We start from the raw sequence: 24,420 nt of genomic DNA, 5'->3' as shown, positions 1-24,420 counted from the left end.
GTATGCTTATAATGTAAAATCTTCAGATGAAGGGCAAATACATTTTAAAGAAGAATAAATGAGGATAAAGACAAGCTGGAATATTTGCAAAGGGAGGCGATTTATGTATTTATTTAATCTGTAAACCACCCGACCCAGTGGTGCCGACTTGAATAAAATATTGGTGGGGGCCAGGTAAGTCCCGCCTTGCACTATCAATCACATGATGCATGCGTGCCATTTGAATGGCAATGCCTATAATGGCAGTGACTTTTTAAAAAAGTAATATTTTGAGCCCGTAGTTCAATTTCCCAGCAGCTCCGCTTGCCCTGGAGAACACTTCTAGCATTCCATCTCCTCTACCTGTGTCCATTTGGTATGGCCCTTTCCAGGTTTTCCCCTGCCCCTTGTGTTTGTCTTTCATTTGTTCTCCTGTGTGTGTTGCCAGTAGAAGCCACAATTCTGTGGGTACTCTAGCTGGTGCAGAAAGCACCTAGAAGCTCCCTAGAGGTTGAAGTGCCGATCAGACTTCAGTTTTGTGCTCTATAAATTCCAATTAGGAGTACTGGGGGTGGTTCAGATTCTGGGGCAGTGCTTTTGGCCAGCAGAGGGTGTCAAAAGGCCAGTCTACTTTCCCTTTAAAGCAAACTTGGGTCTCCAGCTGGTTTTGGACTACAACTCCCATCATCTCTAGTTAGCAGGACCAATGGGGAGAGACGATGGGAACTGTAGTCCGGGAGCTGCTGGGGACCCAAGTTTGGGAAAGCCTGCTTCAAAGCAACTTTTCCATTTTGCCCGCAAAGATGGGACCTGTCCATGTTTGTATTTTCTTGTATTTTGTTTTCTCATGACGTTTGTGCGGTTTTAAAAAAATTCTTAAAAGGGCAAATTGACAGTGAAATTGTATGGCAAGTAGCAGAAGAATAAAATGTTGCATTTGAAAAAAAACACAAAGAAAACTTGGGGGGTGGCCTCCTCAAATATTTTATGGGGGGGGCAAAGACCCCTAGGAATTTAAGAGTGGCTGTATTCCCTACACCCACATGTCTCAGAATGCTTAGAACATAAAAACACAACATAAAAACACAAAACATCACATGTTAAAATAGCATTAGATGTCAATAAGAAAAAGTCCTGGTTAAAAAGGTGCGGATTTGCCTGGCTCCTAAAGCTATATAATGTTTTTTCCGACCTTTGTATGGATTCTTTGGTGGGAAGTGAGTTTGGAGCTATCCCTGAAGCTCTTTCCACATTCCACACACTGATAGGGTTTCTCCCCTGTATGAATTCTTTGATGGGAAATGAGATTGGAGCTTTGACTGAAGCTCTTTCCACATTCCACACACTGATAGGGTTTCTCCCCTGTATGAATTCTGTGATGGGAAGTGAGATGGGAGCTATGAGTGAAGCTCTTTCCACATTCCACACACTGATAGGGCTTCTCCCCTGTATGAATTCTTTGATGGGAAGTGAGATGGGAGCTATGAGTGAAGCTCTTTCCACATTCCACACACTGATAGGGTTTCTCCCCTGTATGAACTTTTTGATGGAAAGTTAGAGAGAAGCTATGAGTAAAGCTCTTTCCACATTCCACACACTGATAGGGCTTCTCCCCTGTATGAATTCTTTGATGGGAAGTGAGAGAGGAGCTACATGTGAAGCTCTTTCCACATTCCACACACTGATAGGGTTTCTCTCCTGTATGAATTCTGTGATGGGAAGTGAGAGAGGAGCTCATCCTGAAGCTCTTTCCACATTCTGCACACTGATAGGGCGTCTCCCCTGTATGAATTCTGTGATGGGACGTGAGATCGGACCTCTTCCTGAATCTCTTTCCACATTCCACACACTGATAGGGCTTCTCCCCTGTATGAATTGTTTGATGGGAAATGAGACTGTGGCTGTGAGTGAAGCTCTTTCCACATTCCAGACACTGATAGGGGTTCTCCCCTGTATGAATTCTTTGATGGGAAGTGAGACTGTGGCTGTGAGTGAAGCTCTTTCCACATTCCACACACTGATAGGGTTTTTCCCCTGTGTGAATTCTTTGATGGGAAATGAGTTTGGAGCTATCAGTGAAGCTCTTTCCACATTCCACACACTGATAGGGTTTCTCCCCTGTATGAATTCTTTGATGTGAAGTGAGATGGGAGCTCTTTCTGAAGCTATTTCCACATTCCACACACTGATAGGGTTTCTCCCTTGTATGAATTCTTTGATGCTTACTGAGATCGAAGCTATGAGTGAAGCTCTTTCCACATTCCACACACTGATAGGGTTTCTCCCCTGTATGAATTATTTGATGGGATGTGAGAGAGGAGCTATGAGTGAAGCTCTTTCCACATTCCATGCACTGATAGGGTTTCTCCCCTGTATGAATTCTTTGATGGGAAGTGAGACTGTGGCTGTGAGTGAAGCTCTTTCCACATTCCACACACTGATAGGGTTTCTCCCCTGTATGAATTATTTGATGGGATGTGAGAGAGGAGCTATGAGTGAAGCTCTTTCCACATTCCATGCACTGATAGGGTTTCTCCCCTGTATGAATTCTTTGATGGGAAGTGAGATTGGAGCTATCCGTGAAGCTCTTTCCACATTCCACACACTGATATGGTTTCTCCCTTCTATGAATTCTTTGATGGGAAGTGAGAGAGGAGCTATGAGTGAAGCTCTTCCCACATTCCACACACTGATAGGGTTTCTCCCCTGTATGAATTCTTTGATGGGAAGTGAGCGAGGAGCTATGAGTGAAGCTCTTTCCACATTCCACACACTGATAGGGTTTTTCCCCTGTATGAATTCTTTGATGGGAAATGAGATCGTTGCTCTGACTGAAGCTCTTTCCACATTCCACACACTGATAGGGTTTCTCCTCTGTATGAATTCTTTGATGGGAAGTGAAAGAGGAGCTATCAGTGAAGCTCTTTCCACATTCTATGCACTGATAGACTTTCTTTCCAATGAGATTTTGTTGATGGGAAGTGGAATTGGAGCTCTGACTACAGCTTTCTCCACACTCCAAATTTTTGCGTGGCTTCTCCTCTCTGGGGATTTTGTCGTGGTCACCTTTGCTCTCGATTTCCAATTCATCACAATCTGCAATGGAGACAAAAAGGGATTAGAGCCTCAGGAACAAATGGAGAAGAACTGAAGGGAGTTGGGTGTGTGTTCATTACCTGTATTGTTTGTCATTAACCAACATATTTATTTTGAGATTCTGATGAGTTGTTGAATGTTGCTTTGTTTGATATACAGTAGTGGTCAAAATTGTGAAAGACTTTTGGGAAAAAGTGTATTTCAGAGGTTTGCTGGCTCATAACACCACTTCATTTGGAGTAATGTCATAAAATTATATATCAGTGGAAAGATAATTCAATCAAGAATGCAATCGAGATTGCAATCCAACAAAGTTTCTTCAATTACCCGTATTCTATCAAAAGTATAGCCAAATAACCAGAAAAAGAAAGCACAACTTGCTTTGGTTGACTTTTGTCAGTGTGTTATGTGATTGCTATCAAGTTGGTTGGTTTGGTGTGTTCTTTCATTTAGTGAGGGTGTAAAACATAATAAAATTATTGAAATGGCACAAAGAGTTGAGTGGTCCCCAGAAAGTAAGATTGTACTATTAAGTGAAGAAGGCTACAGTTATGGAGAAATTAGAAGAGAGATTGGGGAAAACTTAACCAAAGTGGGCCTTTCTATATTTTTGAAGAGGTATAAGGAGACTCAGTCACTACAAAATCAGACTTGTTAAGGCAGGGAATGTGTACAAAGGCAAGTGACGATGGACGAGTGGAGAGACTGTGCCTACATGACAGAAGAAAATCATCTGGGTGTATACAAGATGTCATGGCACAATGTAATGGGAAGTTGAGTGCAAGGACTGGTCTAAATGTTAGAATTGTAAGGGAAAAGCCTTTGTTATCTCTCAAGCAAAGGTTGAAAAGATTAAACCCATGTTAATTGGACAGCGGAACAATGGGATACTACCTTACTTGACAGGTTGTCTCAAGATATGGCAAAGAGAAATTTCCAAATTCCTGTGGGAAGGGAAGAAACCTAGGATTAAACACCTGATCTTAATAGACATAAAAGAGAGAGGAGGCTTTTCCCTACCCGACCTAAAACTTTACTACGAGGCAGCCTGTTTCACCTGGCTAAAAGGATTCGTGCACGTTGCAGGATCCGGACCTCCTGGACCTGGAAGGTTGACAATCGTTGGGGATGGCACGCCTACCTGATATATGGAAAAGCGAAAATTCATAAAAAATTTACCAACCATATAATAAGAAAGTCACTCTTTGCTGTATGGGAAAAATATAAAGACCTGATGGAGACTTCCGGGTTAGCGCCGTCGGTAATGGCGGAATTCCTCTGACCAGGAGGAATTTGCTCTGTGGGAACCGGGTCTGGCCACCACGGTGAAGGCGGGGACCCCTCAAAATCACAGGCGGGTGAAGCCTGTGAACGTGGGATTCGGCGGGCACCTTTTGCACCTCCCCTACTCGCAGGGAAACCCGATTTTGGGGCTCCGGAGCGAAGTGGGGTGAGCAGCGCGGTGCTGTGAATCGACTGCTTTTTCCACGGAGCGAAGCCGCACAGCCATTGCCGGAGAGCGCTGACTTTTTCCTGTGGACAATTGGATTCTAAAAGCAACTACCCGTGAGTAGAACAAATTGGAAACTTTTAAAGGAAAAAAAGACTCAATTTAGTATTGTAGCGGGGAGGCATAAACAGGAAGTCCGCCTTCCGCTTTTGTAAATAGATCAAAGCAAAGAGGCTGCAAGCTAAAGTCTTGGAAAGCCGATCGGAAAGGACTAATTTTTCAACACCAAAAAATAGTAAACCCCCCCCCCCTGGAAGCAGGAGAAGAGTTTTGGACTATATATACCTGCAAGGGAGAGGGAAGGAAGCTAAAATTCCACCACTCAGGACCTGGGAACGGGCTGCCAATAGGACAATAAGACTGCCGTACTTTGAAATGCGCACTGACTGTGAATAGATCATCCGCTGACAGCTAGCTCAGTAAGAGAGATACATTGTTTTTAGCTGTCCCCTTTTGATCCTAAAAAGGAAGAAAAGTAACTGAAAATTGAAACTAACTTTCCTGCTTGAGCTGTGTTTTAAAAGGCGTTATTTTGGATTAATACAAGTACGGATTGTAACTGTTTCCCCCTAGAGGAAGTTTCTGAAACTGTTACAAGAGTTGGATCAGGGGAATTTTCTACTTGTAAGATAAAACTGTGTGATTGTGGGACTGACCTTGGACTTTTTAAGTGTTATGGCAGATGGGAAAGAAAAAGTAGATTCGTCACTCCCAGACAAAACAACAAGATCTGGGAAGCCTTGGCAGCGAAGAGCGTCAGCATCTGGTCCTTCTGCCTCACCTGCAGCTGTACCAACACAATCCAAACCAAGAGGAATGTCATCAGAAGAAGCTCTAGCGATTGCATTAGGTAAGATAAATGAATCTTTAGAGCAGCTCAATAAGGAGGTAGATGCGACAAATGCGAAAGTGGATGCAACAAATGCGAAGGTGGATGCTGCAAATACTATAATTGATTTAAATACAGAAAGTATAAATAATTTGGGACAAAAGGTGAATACCAACATAGAAACCATTCAGAAATTGATACAGGAATCTATTTTGATCCGACAGACCGCAGAGGAAGCCAGGGGAAAAGTTGCTGCCGTGGAAGTCAAGGTAACACAATTGGAAACAAAGAGAGTCCCAGATCTACAGAGGCAACTTGAGGACCACAAGTCAATGCTTTCTATGATTGAGCTTAAGGAAAAACAGATGAATTTGAGGATCAGAGCTGTACCTGAATTGGAGAAGGATACAGTGGTGCCCCGCAAGACGAATGCCTCACAAGACGAAAAACCCGCTAGACGAAAGGGTTTTCCGTTTTGGAGGCGCTTCGCAAGACGAATTTCCCTATGGGCTTGCTTCGCAAGACGAAAATGTCTTGCGAGTCTTGCGATTTTTTTTCGCTTCTCCCCTTTTTCTAATAGCCTCTAATAGCTGCTAATATCCTCTTAGCCGCTTTGCCACTTTGCCGCTAAAAGCCGCTAATCCGCTAATAGCGCTAATCCGCTATGCCGCTAATGGGCTTGCTTCGCAAGACGAAAAAACCGCTAGACGAAGAGAATCACGGAACAGATTCTTTTCGTCTTGCAAGGCACCACTGTAGTTTGATAGACTTTCTCACGCAGGAATTTGCAGAGTTTTGGGATTTGGATTTGGAACAAGAAGAATTTAAAATTGTGAGTGCCTTTAGACTTGGAAGAGGAAGGAAGAAGAATAGAGTAAGAGACTGTTTGATTACCCTCCAATCTAAAGAAGAGAGAGATAAAATTCTGGGTCGGCACTATCAGAAGACCTTGGTAATACAGCAGTCAAGAGTGGAAATATTCAAAGATATCCCGAAACATCTTTTGGACCTTAGGTCCAACTATGGAGATCTGGTTGTCCTGCTGAGAAGGAACAGAATCATCTTCAGGTGGGAATTTCCCCAAGGCCTCTCCTTCAGTTTTAAAGGAAGGAAAATAAAAATAAGATCAGTTGAGGATAAAGAAAAGTTTTTGAGTAACTACGAAGAAGATCTGCAGAAGGAACTTGGAAAAGAGACAGGAGCATCGGACAGAAGATCACCAGATAGAGGACTAGAGCAAAAAGTATTGGACAGAAGATCACCGATAGTGGACATGGCAACACTATCCTTTGGACTGGACTGCCCAATGAAAGTGATACCAACACCACCGACAGAACAAGAGCAAGCATTGGGCGCAGTTGGAGGAAAATCAAAGTAACTACATCATGGCACTGCAAGCATTAAACTGGAATGTTAATGGACTGAACTCCCCAGAAAAAAGGCAAAGAGTCTTTCATTTATTAAAAAAAGAACAATTGGACTTGATTTGTCTACAAGAAACACATGTGATAAAGCTACACAGGAAGGTATTGAGCAATAAAAGACTGGGACATGAATTTATTTCATCAGACAAAGTTAAAAAAAGAGGAGTAGTACTTTATGCAAAGGAGAGCCTATCACTGAAATTTTTATTTAAAGATGACCAAGGAAGATTTTTTGCAATTGAAATCCAATCACAAGGAGAGAAATTTTTGATAGTAGGCATTTATGCACCAAACGAGGGGAAATCAGAATTTTTTAAAAAGTTACATGAGACTCTGATGGACTATATGGATTACAATATGATTCTGATGGGAGATATGAATGGAGTGGTGTCTACAAATATGGACAAGGCACAGAGACAGGTAGTTACCAAGGATGGTAGACTACCAAAAACTTTTTTAGATATAACTGACAATATGGATTTAGTTGACATCTGGAGAATGAAGAACCCCTTGGGAAGAGAGGGAACTTTCTTCTCTGAGGCCAAAATGACATGGACAAGAATTGACCAAATTTGGGTGACTAGAGGGCTGGCTCCGAAGACTAGAAAGGTGGAAATTTGCCCTAAAACTTGCTCCGACCACAATGCTGTGAAGATGGAAATGAAACTAACACCAATTGGTTCCTTCAGATGGAGGATGAATGACACTGTTTGGGAACGAAGAAGTGACAAAGAAGGCCCAACTATTTTGAGATAAATATGAACACCACTGTTGAAAAAAGAGTAATTTGGGACGCAAGCAAAGTGGTTATGAGAGGATTTCTGATACAACAGAATGCGATTAAGAAGAAAGTTCAAAATGAGAAAAAAGACAAGATTTTGGAGAAAATAAAGGAAGGAGAAAGGAAACTGAGAGCGAAACCAAAGTCACAGGAGATTCTGAAAGAGATAAAGTTATATCAAGTACAATATATGAAAATGATGAACCAGGAAATAGAATGGAAAATTAAACAGATGAGACAAAAGACATTTGAATCGGCAAATAAATGCGGAAAACTGCTGGCTTGGCAAATGAAAAAAAGACAAAAACTCAATACCATTACAAACTTGGAAGTGGAAGGAAAGAATATACAGAATCCAGTGGAGATCAGAAAGTGCTTCCAGAGGTACTTTAAACAATTATATACACAGGAGATGCAGAAAGAAATGGACATTGATCGATTTTTGAAAACAAATGGATTACAAAAAATCTCTCAAGAAAATAAGCTAATGTTGAATTACAAAATAACGGAGCAGGAGGTAGAAGGGGCCATCCAGAACATGCAACTAGGCAAATCTCCAGGACCGGATGGTCTGACTTCAAGATATTATAGATCCGACTTCCGGTCGGCGCCAGCGTTTAATGGCGGTCCGAGCCTCGAGCTCCGAGGCAGGACTGCTTCGCTAGTTCGGGTCTTACCCGCTACGGCAAGCGGGGGACCCCTAAAATCACAGGCGCGGAGCCTGTGAACAAAGGAGATTCGGTGGGCACCTTTTGCGCCCCCCGGCACTGTGAAGGAGCCTTTTTAAAGGCTTCTGAGCGGCATCGGGGTAAGCGCGGTGCTGAGAGTCGTCACCCAGCTAGCGGAGTGAAGCCGCGTCGCCATGAACGGAGAGCGCCGATTCCTTCCTGCAATTGGAATTTGACCACAGCACCCGTGAGTAAGACTGAAAAAGTAACGGGACATTAAATTAGAAATTTGGCTGAAAACGGGAAAGGCATAAATTAAGGAAGTCTGCCTTCCCGGAGCTGCATGAGAGACAAAGCAACGAAAATCAAGCTGCATTTGAAGGGAACCTTTCTATTTTTTTAAGCTGTCAAACTGACATCGGACTTAAACTTCCCCCCAGATTGGCAGGAGAAGGGGGGAAGGGATTGGGACATTGTTAACCTGCTGGAAAATTACTGGAAAATTAAGACCTTCCATTGCCAAACCCCCCCCCAGGTCGGGCTGCCCAAATAAGACACCGGGATGTGGACTGTCAAACCTTGCAAAGTGGGGTTTTGTTTGTAACAAAGTTACTGGACCTCAGATTTACCCTGTTGTATTTTGGCAACATAGAAGATAGAGACGTTACGGTTTGGATATTGGAAACTACTGGCTACTGTTATACTTCCTTGCTTCTTTGTTTTTCTTTCTCCTTGCCACTTGGATACAATTGAATGCTCCCTCTAGAGGGTTTTAAGTGAAATTGTTGCACTTGGAAAAGTAACAGTGGGATTTTCCACTTGGAAATCAACTCTGTGAAAACGACCTTGAGGATATGAGTGCCCCTACAGAAGAGATAGTAACAAGGCAGAAAGCAAAACAATCCCACAAGAAAAGGGGCTCTATATCAGGAACTGTATCAGCTGCACAGGAAAAAACATCAGCTTCTATGGATCCTATGACTCAGGCACTACTTAAAATAAATCAATCCCTGGAAGCATTGACAAAGCTATCGACAGAGAATTCTAAAAAATTAACAGAGTTGACAACAAGACTGGATGTGAATACAGCCAGTGTAAAATCTAACACAGATTCTATAAATAGATTAATCCAGGAGAATTCAGAAACACGAAAGATTGCAGAAAGTGCAAAAACAACGGCTGAAGAGACAAGGGAAAAGTTTGGGCCTATTATTAAAAAAGTGAATGAGCATGATGCAGCCCTCTCCTTATTGGAACTTCAGCGTAAAGAGAAGAACCTAAAACTTAGATTGGTTCCTGAAGGGGAAGGGGACAACCTTGTGCAATTCCTTACAGAGAACATTATAGCTTTTTGGCAAGAGGAATGGGAGGAAGATGATGAATTTGAGATAACAACAGCCTTTCGACTGGGCAGAAAGCAGGATAAAAAACCAAGGGATTGTCTAATTACATTGAGATCAAAAGAAGAAAGAGATAAAATATTGAACTTGCATTATCAAAAGGCACTGGTGATCCAAAACTGTCAAATACAGATTTTTAAGGACATTCCCAAATATATTTTAGAGGTGAGAACATATTATAAAAGCCTAGCAGATCTGCTGAAGAAAAACACCATACCATTCAGATGGGAGTTCCCACAAGGATTGTCCTTTAACTTTAAAGGAAGAAAGATTAAAATAAAAACAATTCAGGACAAAGAACAATTTCTGGAGAGATACCTGGCGGATTTGCAGAAAGGAACTGTGGAGGAGGGGGAACCACCTGATATAGCAAATCTGTCATTTGGACTTTTACCACCACCATCGGAGGAAGAGCAGAAGCTTGGAGCAGTTGGAGGAACAGCTACTTAAATACAAAATGTCTCTGCAACTCCTTAGTTGGAATTGTAACGGCTTGAACCTTCCTCGAAAAAGATGACAAGTTTTTCACATTTTGAAGAGAGAACAATTAGATATAATATGTTTGCAAGAAACCCATATTGCCAGGATACATAGGAAATTACTGATAAATAAGAGACTTGGTCAAGAATTTATCTCATCAGACAAAGTAAAGAAAAGAGGTGTGGTGATCTATGCAAAGGAAAAATTGGCTCCAAAATTGATATTTAAAGATGAACAAGGAAGATACCTGGCAATTGAAATACAAATTCAAGGAGAAAAGATTTTGATTGTTGGAGTATATGCCCCAAATGAGGGGAAGGCCGAATTCTTTAGGAAGTTGCATGAGACATTAGTTGACTTTTTAGACTATAAAATCCTAATGATGGGAGATATGAATGGAGTTGTCTCAACAAATATGGATAAAGCACAGAGACAAGTGATTTCAAAAGAAGGGAGACTACCAAAGACCTTTTTCGAAATGACTGAAACAATGGACTTGATTGATATTTGGAGAACAAGGAATCCTCTAGAGAGAGAGGGAACTTTCTTCTCTGAAGCAAAAATGACATGGACAAGAATAGACCAAATTTGGATTTCTAGCAGTCTGGCGTCAAGAACAAAAAAAGTAGAAATATGTCCAAAAACGTGCTCCGACCATAATGCGGTGAAGATGGAGATGAAACTAACAACAACTGGATCCTTTAGATGGAGAATGAATGACACCCTATTTAAGGATGAAGAGATCCACAAGAAGGCCCTTAAAACATTAAAAGATTACTTTGAGATCAACAGGAAAACAGATGTGGAAAAAAGAATAATTTGGGACGCAAGCAAAGCCGTGATGCGAGGTTTTCTAATTCAACAAAATTCTATAAAGAGGAAGCAACAAAATGAGAAGAAGGAAAAAATTTTAGAAAAAATAAAAGAAGGAGAGAAGAAGCTGAGATCCAAACCAAAGTCCCATGAGATTTTGAGAGAAATAAAGTTTTATCAGATGCAGTACATGGAGCTCATGAACCAACAAATAGAATGGAAGATAAAGCAAATGAGACAAAGAACTTTTGAATCAGCGGATAAATGCGGGAAACTTCTGTCATGGCAACTGAAAAAAAGGCAGAAAATGAACACTGTAACAAGTCTAGAAATGGATGGAAAAATTATCTACAAACCCAATGAGATAAACAATTGTTTTCAAAGTTTTTTTAAGAAATTGTATGCACAAGGGCCAATCAACGAACAAGAAATAGAAGAATTTATCAGAAAATACGGTCTACCAAAAATTCCAGAACAAAGTAAAAGGATCTTAAATGAGGAAATAACAGAACAAGAAATAGAGGGTGCCATCCAAAATATGAAATTGGGAAAATCACCAGGACCAGATGGCCTGACGGCCAAATACTACAAAATGCTGAAAGAATGGTTGATACAACCATTGAAGGAAGTTTGCAATGAAATTTTGAAGGGGAAAAAGGCACCTGAATCGTGGAAAGAGGCTTTCATCTCACTTATACCGAAAACAGAGACTGAGAAGAACCAGGTCAAAAACTACCGCCCTATATCTTTACTCAATGTGGATTACAAAATTTTTGCAGACATTTTGGCAAAAAGATTGAAAAGAGTGTTGATAGAAGAGATTCATAAGGACCAAACAGGCTTTCTCCCAGGTAGACATATGTCAGACAATGTGAGGAACATTATAGACATTCTGGAGTTGCTGGATGTTGACATTAACAGGAAAGCAGTTCTGATTTTTGTGGACGCGGAGAAAGCCTTTGACAATATCTGTTGGACTTTTATGAAAAAGAATCTCCAAGGGATGGGGGTAGGCCAAAGCTTTGAAAACGGTATAGGTGCAATATATTCTCAACAAAAGGCCAAGTTAATTGTAAACAATGTGGTAACAGAAGAAATACCTATAGAAAAAGGTACACGGCAGGGATGCCCAATATCCCCTTTGCTTTTTATATCAGTCCTGGAGGTTTTGTTAAACATGATTAGAAAGGACCAGTTGGTTAAAGGAGTTCAGGTCGGAGTTAGACACTACAAATTAAGAGCATTTGCAGATGATCTAGTATTGACTTTGCAACAGCCAGATACTAGTACTAAAAGAGTATTAGAACTAATTGAAATATTTGGTCGAGTAGCAGGTTTTAAATTGAATAAACAAAAAACGAAAGTGTTGGAAAAAATTTAACAATGGAAGAAAGAGAGAGTTTTCAGAATGAAACAGGCTTGGAAATAACAAAAAGGGTAAAATACCTGGGGGTAAACTTAACATCTAAGAATGTGAACTTATTTAAGGATAATTATGAAAAATGTTGGTCAGAAGTTAAAAAGGATTTGGAAATATGGTCAAGGTTGAAACTTTCCTTGTTAGGCCGAATTGCTACTATCAAGATGAATGTATTGCCTAGAATGCTGTTTTTGTTCCAGACGTTGCAGATTGTGGACAAGATGGACTGTTTCAAGAAGTGGCAGAAAGACATATCAAAATTTGTCTGGCAGGGCAAAAAGCCCAGAATTAAATTTAAGATTTTAACTGACGCAAAGGATAGAGGGGGGTTTGCCCTGCCGGACTTAAGACTTTATTATGAATCAGCAGCTTTCTGCTGGTTGAAACACTGGCTACTTCTTGAGAATACTGACATTTTGGATCTGGAAGGGTATGATAATAGTTTTGGTTGGCATGCATACTTATGGTACGACAAGGTAAAGGTGTATAAAAGCTTTAAAAACCATATTGTAAGGAAAGCATTGTATAACGTTTGGATTAGATATAAAGATTTGTTGGAAAGTAAAACCCCTAGGTGGGTGTCACCAATGGAAGCTAGGGAAGTAAAAAAGCTTAATATGGATTCTAAATGGCCAAAATATCATGAGATTTTAGAATATGATGGCGAAAGGGTGAAACTTCAGAGTTATGAGAAATTAAAGCCAAAGGTTCGAGACTGGTTGCACTACCATCAGATAAATGAGACGTTTAAACAGGACAGGAAAATAGGATTTCAGAAAGAGAAGTCAAAATTAGAAACAGAACTGTTGGAACCCAATACTAAGAACTTATCAAAAATGTATAACTTGCTGTTAAAATGGAATACACAGGATGAAATGGTGAAATCAGCTATGATTAAATGGGCACAAGATATCGGTCATGATATTATGTTTGCTGACTGGGAACAGTTATGGACCACCGGTATTAAATTTACTGCATGCAATGCCTTAAAAGAAAATATTATGAAAATGATCTACCGGTGGTACATGACCCCAGTCAAGCTTGCAAAAATTTATCATTTACCTAGTAATAAGTGTTGGAAATGTAATGAGACTGAAGGCACTTTCTACCACCTTTGGTGGACCTGCCCAAGGGTTAAAGCTTTCTGGGAAATGATCTATAATGAAATTAAGAAGGTCCTTAAGTGGACTTTTCCTAAGAAACCAGAGGCTTTCCTTTTGGGCATGGTGGGCCAAGTGGTGTCAAGGAAGGATAGGATTTTCTTTATGTATGCCACTACAGCAGCAAGAATTCTACTGGCAAAGTATTGGAAGACGCAAGAACTACCTACTCTGGAAGAATGGCAAACAAAGGTGATTGACTTTATGGGACTGGCTGAGATGACGGGCAGAATCCGGGACCAGGGGAAAGAGACAATGGAAGAGGACTGGAAGAAATTCAAAATATATCTTAAAAATAATTGCAAAATTGAGGAGTGTTAAGATGTCAGGGGGTAAGAAGTAAAGAATTGCAGCAGTAAACAAAAAAAAAACTTAAGAAATTTTTTTATGAAAGGGAATTAAGACAATGGACCTAAGGGTTGCTAAAGAATTATTAAACAAGGATGCAGGGATGGGGAGGTATGGGGAAGTCAAAGAAAGAAGGGTATGAACTGATGAGCTTGAAGTTGTATTGTTTTATACTGTTCTTTATTATTTGTGTGGAAAATTAATAAAAATTATTATAAAAAAAAAAACAAGATATTATAGATCCCTGAAAGAATGGTTAGTACAACCCTTAAAGGAAGTCTGTAATGAAATATTGGAAGGGGAAAAGGCACCAGAGTCGTGGAAGGAAGCTTATATTACACTTATACCGAAAACAGAGTCTGAGAAGACACAGCTCAAGAACTACCGCCCCATATCTTTGCTTAATGTGGATTATAAATTTTTTGCAGATATTTTGGCTAAAAGACTAAAAAAGGTGTTAGTAGAAGAAATTCATAAAGATCAAGCGGGCTTTCTCCCGGGCAGACACTTGTCTGACAATACAAGGAACATAATTAACATTTTAGAGAAACTACAAGTGAATATTAATACTAAAGCAGTTCTGATATTTGTAGACGCGGAGAAAGCCTTTGACAATATTTCTTGGAGTTTTATGAAGAAGAATTTACAGGGGATGGGGGTTGGTCAAGGTTTTGAAAACGGCATAGGTGCAATTTACTCAGAACAAAAGCTAAATTAATTCTGAATAATGTAGTGACGGAAGAATTTAAGATAGAGAAAGGAACACGACAAGGCTGCCCAATCTCTCCATTGCTTTTTATATCGGTCCTGGAGGTTCTCTTAAACATGATTAGAAGGGACCAATTGGCAGACACATGTTCCCAGAGGAACGATGGGTGTGTGGGGGAGCGTTGGTTGGGAAACGAGAACTAACCGAGCTGATTCGCCACGACGAATTCGCTCAAACAAGAATCAGGGAACTCCGGGAAGCAAGGGAAAACCAGGGAGGCTTTGAGGAAAGGGAAGGGCTGCTGTACTACAAGGGGGCGATGTACGTACCAGGGGAGACCTTGAGGGAAAGGGTGCTCAAACAGCTTCACAACAACCCAACGGCGGGGCATTTTGGTCAACACAAAACCATGTTGCTGGTTACCAGGCAGTTCTGGTGGCCAAGGGTGAGGGAAGATGTACGAGAGTATGTACGTGGGTGCGACCGCTGCCAATGGGCTAAAGGGGAGAGGGCTGCCCCCGCAGGGTTGCTGTAACCCTTACCCACACCGGGAAGACCCTGGGAGGTGGTATCTATCGATTTTATGACAGATTTGCCCAAGTCTAGAGGGAAGACAGCAGTCATGGTAGTAGTGGATCTGCTAACCAAAATGTGCCACTTCATAGCTTGCTCACATGCAGTAACGGCAGAGGAAACGGCCAAGTTGTTTGTTGATCACATCTTCAGGCTGCATAGGGCTCCTTCGAGGGTCATCTCGGATCGCGGGAAACAATTTACCTCACAGTTCTGGAGGAGGCTCATGAACTTATTGCAGGTGGAGGTGGGATTCTCAACGGCGAGACACCCGGAAACCAACGGGCAAGCAGAGAGAGCGAACAGTATTTTGCAGCAATACCTACGCTGCTATGTCAACGAGAGACAGAACGATTGGGTAAAGAGACTGGCGCTGACTGAATTTGCGTACAATAACGCTGAGCATGTGTCCACGGGAATGAGCCCGTTTATGGCCAATTATGGGTGTCACCCCAGGGCCTTTCCTGGGAGGGGGGAGGAAGGGTGGAGCGTGCCTGCGGCAGAACAGTTTGTGGAAGAAATGGAGGCCCTGCACCAGCAACTTAAGATGAACTTGGAAAGGGCCAAGGAAGTTTACAAGAGGCAAGCAGACAAGCGCCGCCGGGAAGGGGAGACTATAAGGGTGGGGGACCGGCTGTGGTTGTCCACCCAAGGGCTACCCTTTAAGGGAGGCTGCAAGCTAAGGCCAAAACAGCTGGGACACTTTGAGGTAACGCAGCAAGTGAACCCTGTGGCATTCAAGTTGCCAGACAGCATGAAAATCCACCCGGTGTTTCATAGGTCCCTACTCTCACCATACAGAGGGGAACGGGAGTTCTGGGGGGGAGAGGGGGAAGGCATCAGACACCCGCAGGTAGAGGAGAGGGAACACCACAACCAAGCTATGGAAATCCTAGATTCACGGTGGCGGGGGCGGCAAGTGGAGTACCTGGTGACTTGGGAGGGAGAACCCGAGTCAGAAAACACGTGGGTTCCCGCGGGGAGATAGATGATGGATATCTTGTGGAGGAGTTCCACGACAGGTATCCGGGTATGCCCAAACCGATAGAGAGATTCTGGGAGGAGCAATTTGGGACCACAGACAAGGAAGAGGATTTTGTGGGTTTTCCCACTTCCGAAGAGGAAGGAGGAGAAGCATCAGAGGAGGAGGAATCGGACTGGGAAGCCCGTCCCACACGAAGAAATCGGAGCGGGTGGGAAGCGGGGTTTGAGTCCTCGGAGGACGACAGCAGCTCCTTCCAGGGATTCCCTGCATCGTCGGCTGAAGAGGGAGACGAAGTTATGTCACAGGGTTGGGCCGGGGGTGGAGGGGGTCCTGGGAGGGAGGTGGATGTCAGGGAACTGACATCGGAGAGAGAGGTGGAGGCAAGGCTCCCGAGCGATGCAGGAGAGGGGACCAGCAGAGGGGAAAGAATTCAGCGCAACACCAGCAGAGAAGGGAGGGAGATGGAGGATTCGGAGAGGGGTCTCCAAGACTCTTCGCCCGAAAATAGTGGAGAGAGCGCAGGCACACCTCTGCCCAGTCCTTCCTTGCGCAGAAGGGTTCCGCACAGGGAGAGTAGGCAGAGACTGGGCGTCAAACAGCTTCTATGCTGGAAGAGGTTCAAGAAACGCCCACTGACTGACCGGTCACGGAGTGGAGGGCTGTCAGCCAAGGCATGGTTAGCCAGGCAATCTAGCCGAAAGTAACGGCAACTTACGCACAAGTAACCCCTTATAACCATTACAACACGGAACAAGCACCTGACAAACAAAAGGGGTTCTCAACAGAAATGTCCCGATTCGAATCTGATCTTGTAAATTCTTGTAAATTCTAAAAGAAAAACTCTTTCCAAAACTTATCGACTCCTCCTTGACTGGACAGTCAAGGAGGAGGAGGTAACAGTGGCAATGGTGAGGTGGTCCCAGGATTTTGGCCATTCAATAACCATGGCCCAATGGGAAAATTTATGGAAGATCAATTGGAAATTCACAAACTGTTACATTATTAGAGAGAACTTTCAAAAAATGCAACATCGATGGTATCTAACACCATGGAAACTTTCCAAAATGTATAAAAATGTGTCAAGTAATAGTTGGAGATGCAGAGACTCAGGAATATTGTACCATATGTGGTGGATATGTAGGAAAATAGAGGTATTCTAGGAGAGTATACATGCAGAAATGCAAAAAAAGCTAAAGATCTCTTTCAATAAAAAACCAGAGGCCTACCTCCTGGGAATAACAGATTAGGATATTCCACAAAAGAGGAAGGGTATCTTTTTATATGTGACGGCGGCAACAATAGTTTTGATCGCAGCAAAATGGCAGAGTTATGAAATCCCCTCTATACAAGATTGGATCCAAAAGCTGACAGTATATGCCGAATTAGATGGTTTATCAGAAAAAAAAAGAATAAATCAAAACAGGAATTTGTTTCAAAATGGGAGGTTTTCAAAGAATATCTGAGAAATAAATATAGTAGTTTAAATTCTGTCGCAGCATTCGAGGAACTTCAGTAATAGTTGCAAGGTAGATATAAGAAATTAGATTTATTAAGAATAAGTTTAATTATGATAAAAGTGTGTATTGGCAATAAGTAATATGAATTTGAAATATGGAATAGACGGGAGGTTGGGTCTTTAGTGTTAAGACCAATAGATGTTTTCTTGTTTGCTAAGAAAATTATGTGTCTATGGTTATTTTTGTAATTTGTGTGTAATTTGGTATTTGTGTTTTTTTTCTTTTTTCTTGTTGTATAAATAAAAAACTTTATTTTTTTTAAAAAGGACACTACCTTGCTTGGTAGTGATGGCATGAAAAACACGAGTTTCTTTAATCGGAGAAGAGAAGAATCAGAGAAGCTTCTTCTTGCATTGCACCGACTGTGAAACACCCAGACAGTGTGATGATCTGGGGTTGTATGGCAGCAAAAGGTGTGGGCAGAATTTGGGAATATAAATGCGGGAATATAATGGGAATATAAATGCGGGAAAATGCATAAACGAAATACGTGAGCCCAAACTGAAGTGTTCCGCAGGGGATCTTTTCCCAGATACCGAAGCATTTATATATTTTCAGCAGGATTCAGCTCTATGTCATGTTGCTGCTGTGTGCAAAAGGTACATTCAAGATAATGATATTTCACTGCTGGAATGGCCTGGGAATAATAATAATAATAATACATTTTATTTATATCCCACCCTCCCCAGCCGAAGCCGGGCTCAGGGCAGCTAACAACAATAAAACAGTACAACACTACAACACAACACTCTAAAATCATTCATTATAAAATTAATTCAAATCAAACCAATGGCAACCATTGGGCCAGAGCTCCGTGAAGATTGCCAAAGGAGGGAGTCAGGCTGTGCCCTGGCCAAAGGCCTGGTGGAACAGCTCTGTCTTGCAGGCCCTGCGGAAAGATGTCAAGTCCTGCAGGGCCCTAGTCTCTTGTGACAGAGTGTTCCACCAGATCGAAGCCACAGCCGAAAAAGCCCTGGCTCTAGTTGAAGCCAGCCTAACCTCTCTGTGGCCTGGGACCTTCAAGATGTTTTTATTTGAAGACCGTAAGTTTCTCTGTGGGACATACCAGGAGAGGCGGTCCCGTAGGTACGAGGGTCCTAGGCCGTATAGGGCTTTAAAGGTTAAAACCAGCAGCTTAAACCTGATCCTATACTCCACTGGGAGCCAGTGCAGCTGGTATAGCACCGGATGAATGTGATCTCGCAGCGAAGACCCCGTAAGGAGTCTCGCTGCAGCATTCTGCACCCGCTGGAGTTTCTGGGTCAGTCTCAAGGGCAGCCCCACGTAGAGCGAGTTACAATAATCCAGTCTGGAGGTGACCGCCGCGTGGATCACAGTGGCTAGGTCAGGGCGAGAGAGGTAAGGAGCCAACTGCTTAGCTTGGCAAAGATGGAAAAATGCCGCCTTTGTTATAGCTGCAATCTGCACCTCCATGGAAAGGGAGGTGTCGAAGATTACACCCAAACTCTTAACAGACGGTGCTGGCACTAATTGCGCCCCCGCAAGAGATGGGAGTTGCCCCCCCCAACCCCATATCGTCCCGTCCCAGCCACAGGACCTCTGTCTTCGAAGGATTTAGCTTCAACCGGCTCCCACGTAACCATCCAGCCACAGCTTCCAAACATCTGGTCAGTGTGTCTGGGGCCGAGTCAGGATGGCCATCCATCAACAGATAGAGTTGGGTGTCATCAGCATACTAATGGCAACCTGAATAGCCCACACTTTAGTCCATACTGAATAGCCCACACTTTAACCCAATCAGAAATCTTTGGAGCCGACTAAAGAAACTTGTTATTCAGAAGCAACCCAGCAATAAAGCCCAATGAACAGAGACAATAATTCAGTCTTGGTTTCACATTATTACAGCTGCAAAACTAAAAACTTGGTTCACTTCATGGGAAGGCGTTGTAAGGCCGTAATTAAAGCTAAAGGTTACCAATGGTTACCAAAGGTTTCACATTTTTTCTTTATGACTGCTTTTCTAATAAATACTCCTTCATAAAATTCATTGCATTATATTCTTCATTAAATTATCTTTCCATTGCTATATAATTTTATGGTATTACTCCACACAAAAGTAGTGTTATGAGCCACCAAACCTCAGAAATACACCTTTCAAAATAGGTTTCCACAATTTTGGCCACTAGTATAAGTTGTTCATTTTAAAGTTAAAGTTCTTTATATATGGGATCAGATTATTATTATTTATGTTTCATTTTTATATGTGTGTTGGAAGCCGCCCAGAGTGGCTGGGGGAATGGAGCCAGATGGGCAGGGTATAAACAAAAATTATTATTACTACTACAGTGGTACCTTGATTTAAGAACAGTCCTGTTCCGGAAAAGATTAAGTTTGTAAACCGAGGTACCATTGTTTCATCATCACCACCACCACTGCTACTACTACCTGAGATTCCATAAGCCTAGCTCTTCTCTGGGATGAATTTTGTTTGGCCCAGTCATGGCATCCCCTCCATCTCCAATGTCAGTCATCTCTTTGGGTCAACCCAAGACTGACAGGAGCAAAAACAAAAGCAGAAAACCTGAAGCTACTATCTTTCCTAACAATTCTGAAGCTGACATTGAAGATAGCCTGGGCAGTTCAGACCAGCCCAATCGTGGTAGAAAAAGGAATAATCTGAGGAAGATTGTTCAAAGAGAAAACTGTAATTTACTGTTTACTGTGGGGGTGTTAGGTTCCCAGGTGTTGTAGGGGCCACTATTGAGCTCTGTGAAAATATGTGAGGTTGGTCTATAGACGTATTTTTTGAATTTCCAGGCAGACAGGACGATCCCACAGGGAGCCTTACCAAGAGAGGCCACGATCCCACGATTCTCCTCCATGACGTCCTTATGCAGAGCTCTCTGGTCAGGATCCAGCAACGCCCACTCCTCGTCCGTGAAACGAACAGCAACATCTTCAAAGCACACTGGACCCTAAAAGAAAAAGTGAAATGTCCGCCTCTGAGACAGCAGAAATATGATCTGCTCCACAATGCTCTGGGGTTTCCTTCCTGTTAATTGCAGTGTTGTTTCAATAGGATTGCTTTGCTGTGCATTTTAATTACGGGTGCTTATTTTTTTCTGCGTTTTAATTATGGGTATTTGTCTTTGTGCAAATAGGTGTTACTCCGCCTTGTGTTTTCCAAGTCATTCTGCTTACGCAAGCATTCCAGTTTCCCCAATGGAAGGATCCACTTTCTCCTCTCCTCCTGAGCTGTTCCAGGAAGGTTCCCTCCCAATGCCCTAGAGCCAAATTCCAGCGGTTCAGGGTGGCATGGAGAGGGGGAGGAATGGGGGGCAGGCCCCATTTTTCATCTGAAGGGGCTGGTTAGGTGAATCCAGGCCACTATTTGTTCTTGTTTGTCAACTGCTTAGAAAACAATTTTAGCATTCAGTGATTAATTAAAATAAGCCTATTTTCGTCTACTAGCTCTGAGAGACAAGCAGGGAGGGTGGCTTCTGGCAGAAGGAGAGGGAGCCACCGGTGGCTCCTCCTTCTCCTGACTCACATCAGCCTCTCGACCTTCTTCTCCCACTCGCCTCCTTCCTCTTCTGCCTCTGATTCTGCACTGCATTATGCCACAGAGTCTCCCAGCTCACTAAGCCCTGTTTCCCCTTCAGCTTCTGACACCTCCTCTTCCCAGACTTCTCCCTCTTCTCCCTCTGACTGCTCATCCTTCCTCCACCTCCACTCCTTGGGCTCTGAGCCGTCTTCCCTTCCTGGTTCCCCGGCTGCTTCCTCCCACCATTACTCTGTGCCCAACCAGTCCATGACATTGCTCCATCCCTCAGCCTCTGTCCCCACAAGGCAGCTTCCCCTGACCTGATCTGGTTCCACAGCCACTGCTTCCCTTCTGCCCCCATGAAAAGACGGATCAGGAGGTCTTGCCGGCATCCTTCTGTCACCTGCAAGAGAAAAAAGGTAAGCAGGACGCCAGGAGTGCCTGCTTCTCTCACAGGTGAAACAGGGCATCTCTAACTACAGATGGGCCTTTGAGAAAAACTTACCTGCTGAGTGCATTTGGATGTTTGTGCCCATTTCATATGTTTGTTTGTGCAGAAATACATCTCCCCTCCTCTGGACCCTTCTTCCCAACTGTCTCCCCCCAAAACAAGATGAAAAGAACCCTCAGATGAATTGGAAAACCAACAGAATGAGACCAGTGGAGAAAACCCACCTTCCTCCTTACCCAGTGGCCTCACTCTGGTGTCCAATGGAGGCCTCTCTGCCTCACAGGAATCCAGGTCCATTTCTGCAAAGAGATCCTTTCCCTGAGAAAGAAACAAGGATTCAAAATGGAGAATGGTGAGAAATATTAGAAAGAGAATGACAAAGACTTGAAGGGTGTCAGATGTCATTCCATGGCTGTCTTCCAAAAAAAAGGATGGGCCATCAGCAGACCATTATGGGATGTTCTCCGTCCTGTTTGGAGCCCCTTGGGAGTATCCAGAGGAAAGTCTCTCTCACCTGCTTTCTCTCCTCTGCCTGACTCAGGAGGAAACCTTCGGCCAGGGCCACCGCCTGCGAACTGGTCTCCGCTCCGCATTCCCTCACCCAGCTCTCCATCTCCAGGGGAAGGACAGCCAGGAACTGCTCCAAGATCACCAGGTCCAGCATCTCAGCTTTCGTGTGCCTTTCTGGCTTCAGCCACTGATGGTCAAGGTGGTAGAGTCGGCTGCAAACCTCTCGGGGTCCTTTGGCCTCCTCGCAGCAGAACTGTCTCACCTGCTGGCTCTGCACCTCTGAGCATAGAGTGTCCTCCTCACCATGGATCTTCTGCACAGAGTTTTCCCAGAAACCCCCACTGCTCCCAGTTTGGCTTGCATGGCCTCTTCCTGTTCCAGGGCCAGCTGAGTCTCGCTCACCCATCTCTGCTCTCAGGAAGCCTCTGTGAGATCGGAAGGAACCTTTTGGTCTTCTGCCAAGTTCTGTCCATCTAAATGAGAAGCTCTAGCAAATCCTACAAAGCAAATACATTGTTCTGTTACATAATTTGTAGGACAGGGGGGGAAATGGTTCCCTGAGTCTTGCTGGAAACCAGGGCTGGACTGCACCACATCCCAGACCATGAGCTATCTTTTTGAAAAGGAGGAGGAAGAGGAGAAGAAATAAATCTCTAGCCTTCAAGCAATGCAGAATGTGGAGGCAACTGAAGGGATTTCTGCCAGATTAATCAACCTGGTTTCTGCTGCCTTCCAGTCAATGCATGAAGTCAGAACCGAATGACAAAGGAGTCATTTGTATCTTGTGGGAAATGGATGCTTGGCTCTAGTGGGGGTCCTCACCTGGTGGGGGTCCTCAGGAGTTGTTCCCCCCACCCCCCCACCCCTGCTTCTGTCTCCTTTTCTTGCACTTGGATTCTCTGCCCCTCTCAAGACAGTCTCCTGGGGTGGGGTCCCTTTTTCTTTGCTCTTAGGGCCAGGTATGTATCTGGCCAACCCCCTGAGGGCCAAGTGGGTGGGGCCAAAGACACCTTCATTGAAATATAAGCGGCTAATTTATTATTATTATTATTATTATTATTATTATTATTCTCTTAGATGGCTGAACACACACACAGCCATTGATGCCCAGGTCCCTGGAGGCTCGGTGAGTAGCAGCGTCCATTTCCGGCTGGTTTTCCATCAACAATCCCCTTGGGACAGAGAGGATGTGGTCCTGGGATGCCCTGCTCTGGGTGCGAGGGGATTGCTGCAGTGGCCTCTGTTGGGAGCTGCCCTGGGAGATGACTGGGAAACTGGTCCCCAATGCAGCAGCCAGACTCTGGGCTGGGATCCCTCTCTTTACTCCTGCCCTTTCTCTCCCACCTTTTTCTTGGGGGGGGGCTAGTCCACCTTCTCGTCCAGCTTTGGAAACCATTTGCCCATGTTTCCTCCGTTGTGCAATGACGCTGAGCAACGTCACACAGAGTTAAAGTCCCAGGGACCCCTTTGTTTAAAGGAGGGAGATTTCGTGGGAGTCAGGGATCCTCTGATCTGCAGGAAGGAGAGCATTTCAGACCTGGCCCCTCCCTGGCAGGACCCTCTCCTCCTCCCTGACTTGGGGTCCCCCCCCCCTGCAGGAGCAGATCAGGCCCCCCAGGCCCCCTCCCCTGCTGCAGCCCTGGGACCCCCACCAGATCCCAGAGAGAGAGAGAGGAGACTCACCAGATCCCAGGAGGGGAGAGCGAGGCAGCCCTTGCAGGAGAGACCCCAAAGCAACACCCCCCCCTTCCTTGCAGGAAAGGACTGGGGAGGGAGGGGCCTTGGCTCTGGAGGACCTGCCCCCCCTTGCTTCCTGTCCTCTCTAGGAAGGCAGCTCACTTCCCTTTAACCCTTGCCAAGCCGAGTCCTCCCTCGCTCAGCCCTCTCTCATATTCTTATTTGTTACCGGAAAATCCGAGGGCTCTCTTGGACAAATGAAGACACCAACCAGAGCAATTCAGAGCAAAACAGCAGCCAGTAGGCTCGGTCTTTATTTAAGGAAAAGACTGTCGCGACAGGACTTCCACCGCCCACGAGGTGAAGCAAGATGGAAGCCCCGAACAAAGGACGACCCTAACTTTTATTAATTGCTAATCCCCCAAGCTACACCCCCAGAATTACATCATATTTACATCACGATTACATCAAAATTGGGAGGAGTCGAGGAGGGGTTACACAGGTAATCCGAGAGTCCTGACACCTGGCCGGAGCCCCCTCTCCCCATCCCACATGAGTCATTTTCAAAAACAAAAGAAGGGCGAG

At 43.8% G+C, this 24,420-nt stretch overlaps 2 protein-coding genes and 1 long non-coding RNA gene across 6 annotated transcripts in view; 1 reads left to right on the top strand and 2 right to left on the bottom strand.

Moving 5' to 3' along the window:
- Positions 1-24,420, bottom strand: part of LOC307215182 — a 207,672-nt gene that overhangs the window by 162,718 nt on the left and 20,534 nt on the right. The gene's annotated exons all lie outside the window — the stretch shown is intronic.
- Positions 1-24,420, top strand: part of LOC307214688 (uncharacterized protein) — a 193,246-nt gene that overhangs the window by 153,288 nt on the left and 15,538 nt on the right. The window lies entirely within an intron of this gene.
- LOC307214692 (uncharacterized protein) lies at positions 82-23,883 on the bottom strand. Of its 2 annotated transcripts, XM_079973565.1 has the most exons (6): positions 23,842-23,883; positions 22,163-22,655; positions 21,885-21,966; positions 21,518-21,600; positions 20,502-20,628; positions 82-3,075 (listed from the first exon to the last, which is right to left on the bottom strand). In XM_079973565.1, exons 2-6 carry the CDS (start codon positions 22,562-22,564, stop codon positions 1,151-1,153), a joined length of 2,619 nt encoding a protein of 872 aa, XP_079829691.1. In that variant the 5' UTR covers positions 22,565-22,655; positions 23,842-23,883; the 3' UTR covers positions 82-1,150. The 2 variants fall into 2 exon arrangements, with proteins under 2 accessions (XP_079829691.1, XP_079829692.1); XM_079973566.1 differs by lacking the exons at positions 21,518-21,600; positions 22,163-22,655; positions 23,842-23,883 and having other exon boundaries at positions 21,885-21,925.

The sequence above is a fragment of the Podarcis cretensis genome (assembly GCF_951804945.1).
Source record: "Podarcis cretensis genome assembly, chromosome: 4".
Classification (NCBI taxonomy): domain Eukaryota; kingdom Metazoa; phylum Chordata; class Lepidosauria; order Squamata; family Lacertidae; genus Podarcis; species Podarcis cretensis.
This window is presented reverse-complemented; position numbering and strand designations above follow the sequence as displayed.

Coding starts and splice junctions, on each gene's coding strand:
- LOC307214692 (XM_079973565.1), bottom strand. CDS start 22,564: ATGGGTGAGCGAGACTCAGCTGGCCCTGGAACAGGAAGAGGCCATGCA. Junction 20,629..21,517: donor TGGCTGTGGAACCAGATCAG/GTCAGGGGAAGC, acceptor TTTTTCTTTTAG/GGTCCAGTGTGCTTTGAAGA. Junction 3,076..20,501: donor TGGGATCGTGGCCTCTCTTG/GTAAGGCTCCCT, acceptor TCTCCATTGCAG/ATTGTGATGAATTGGAAATC.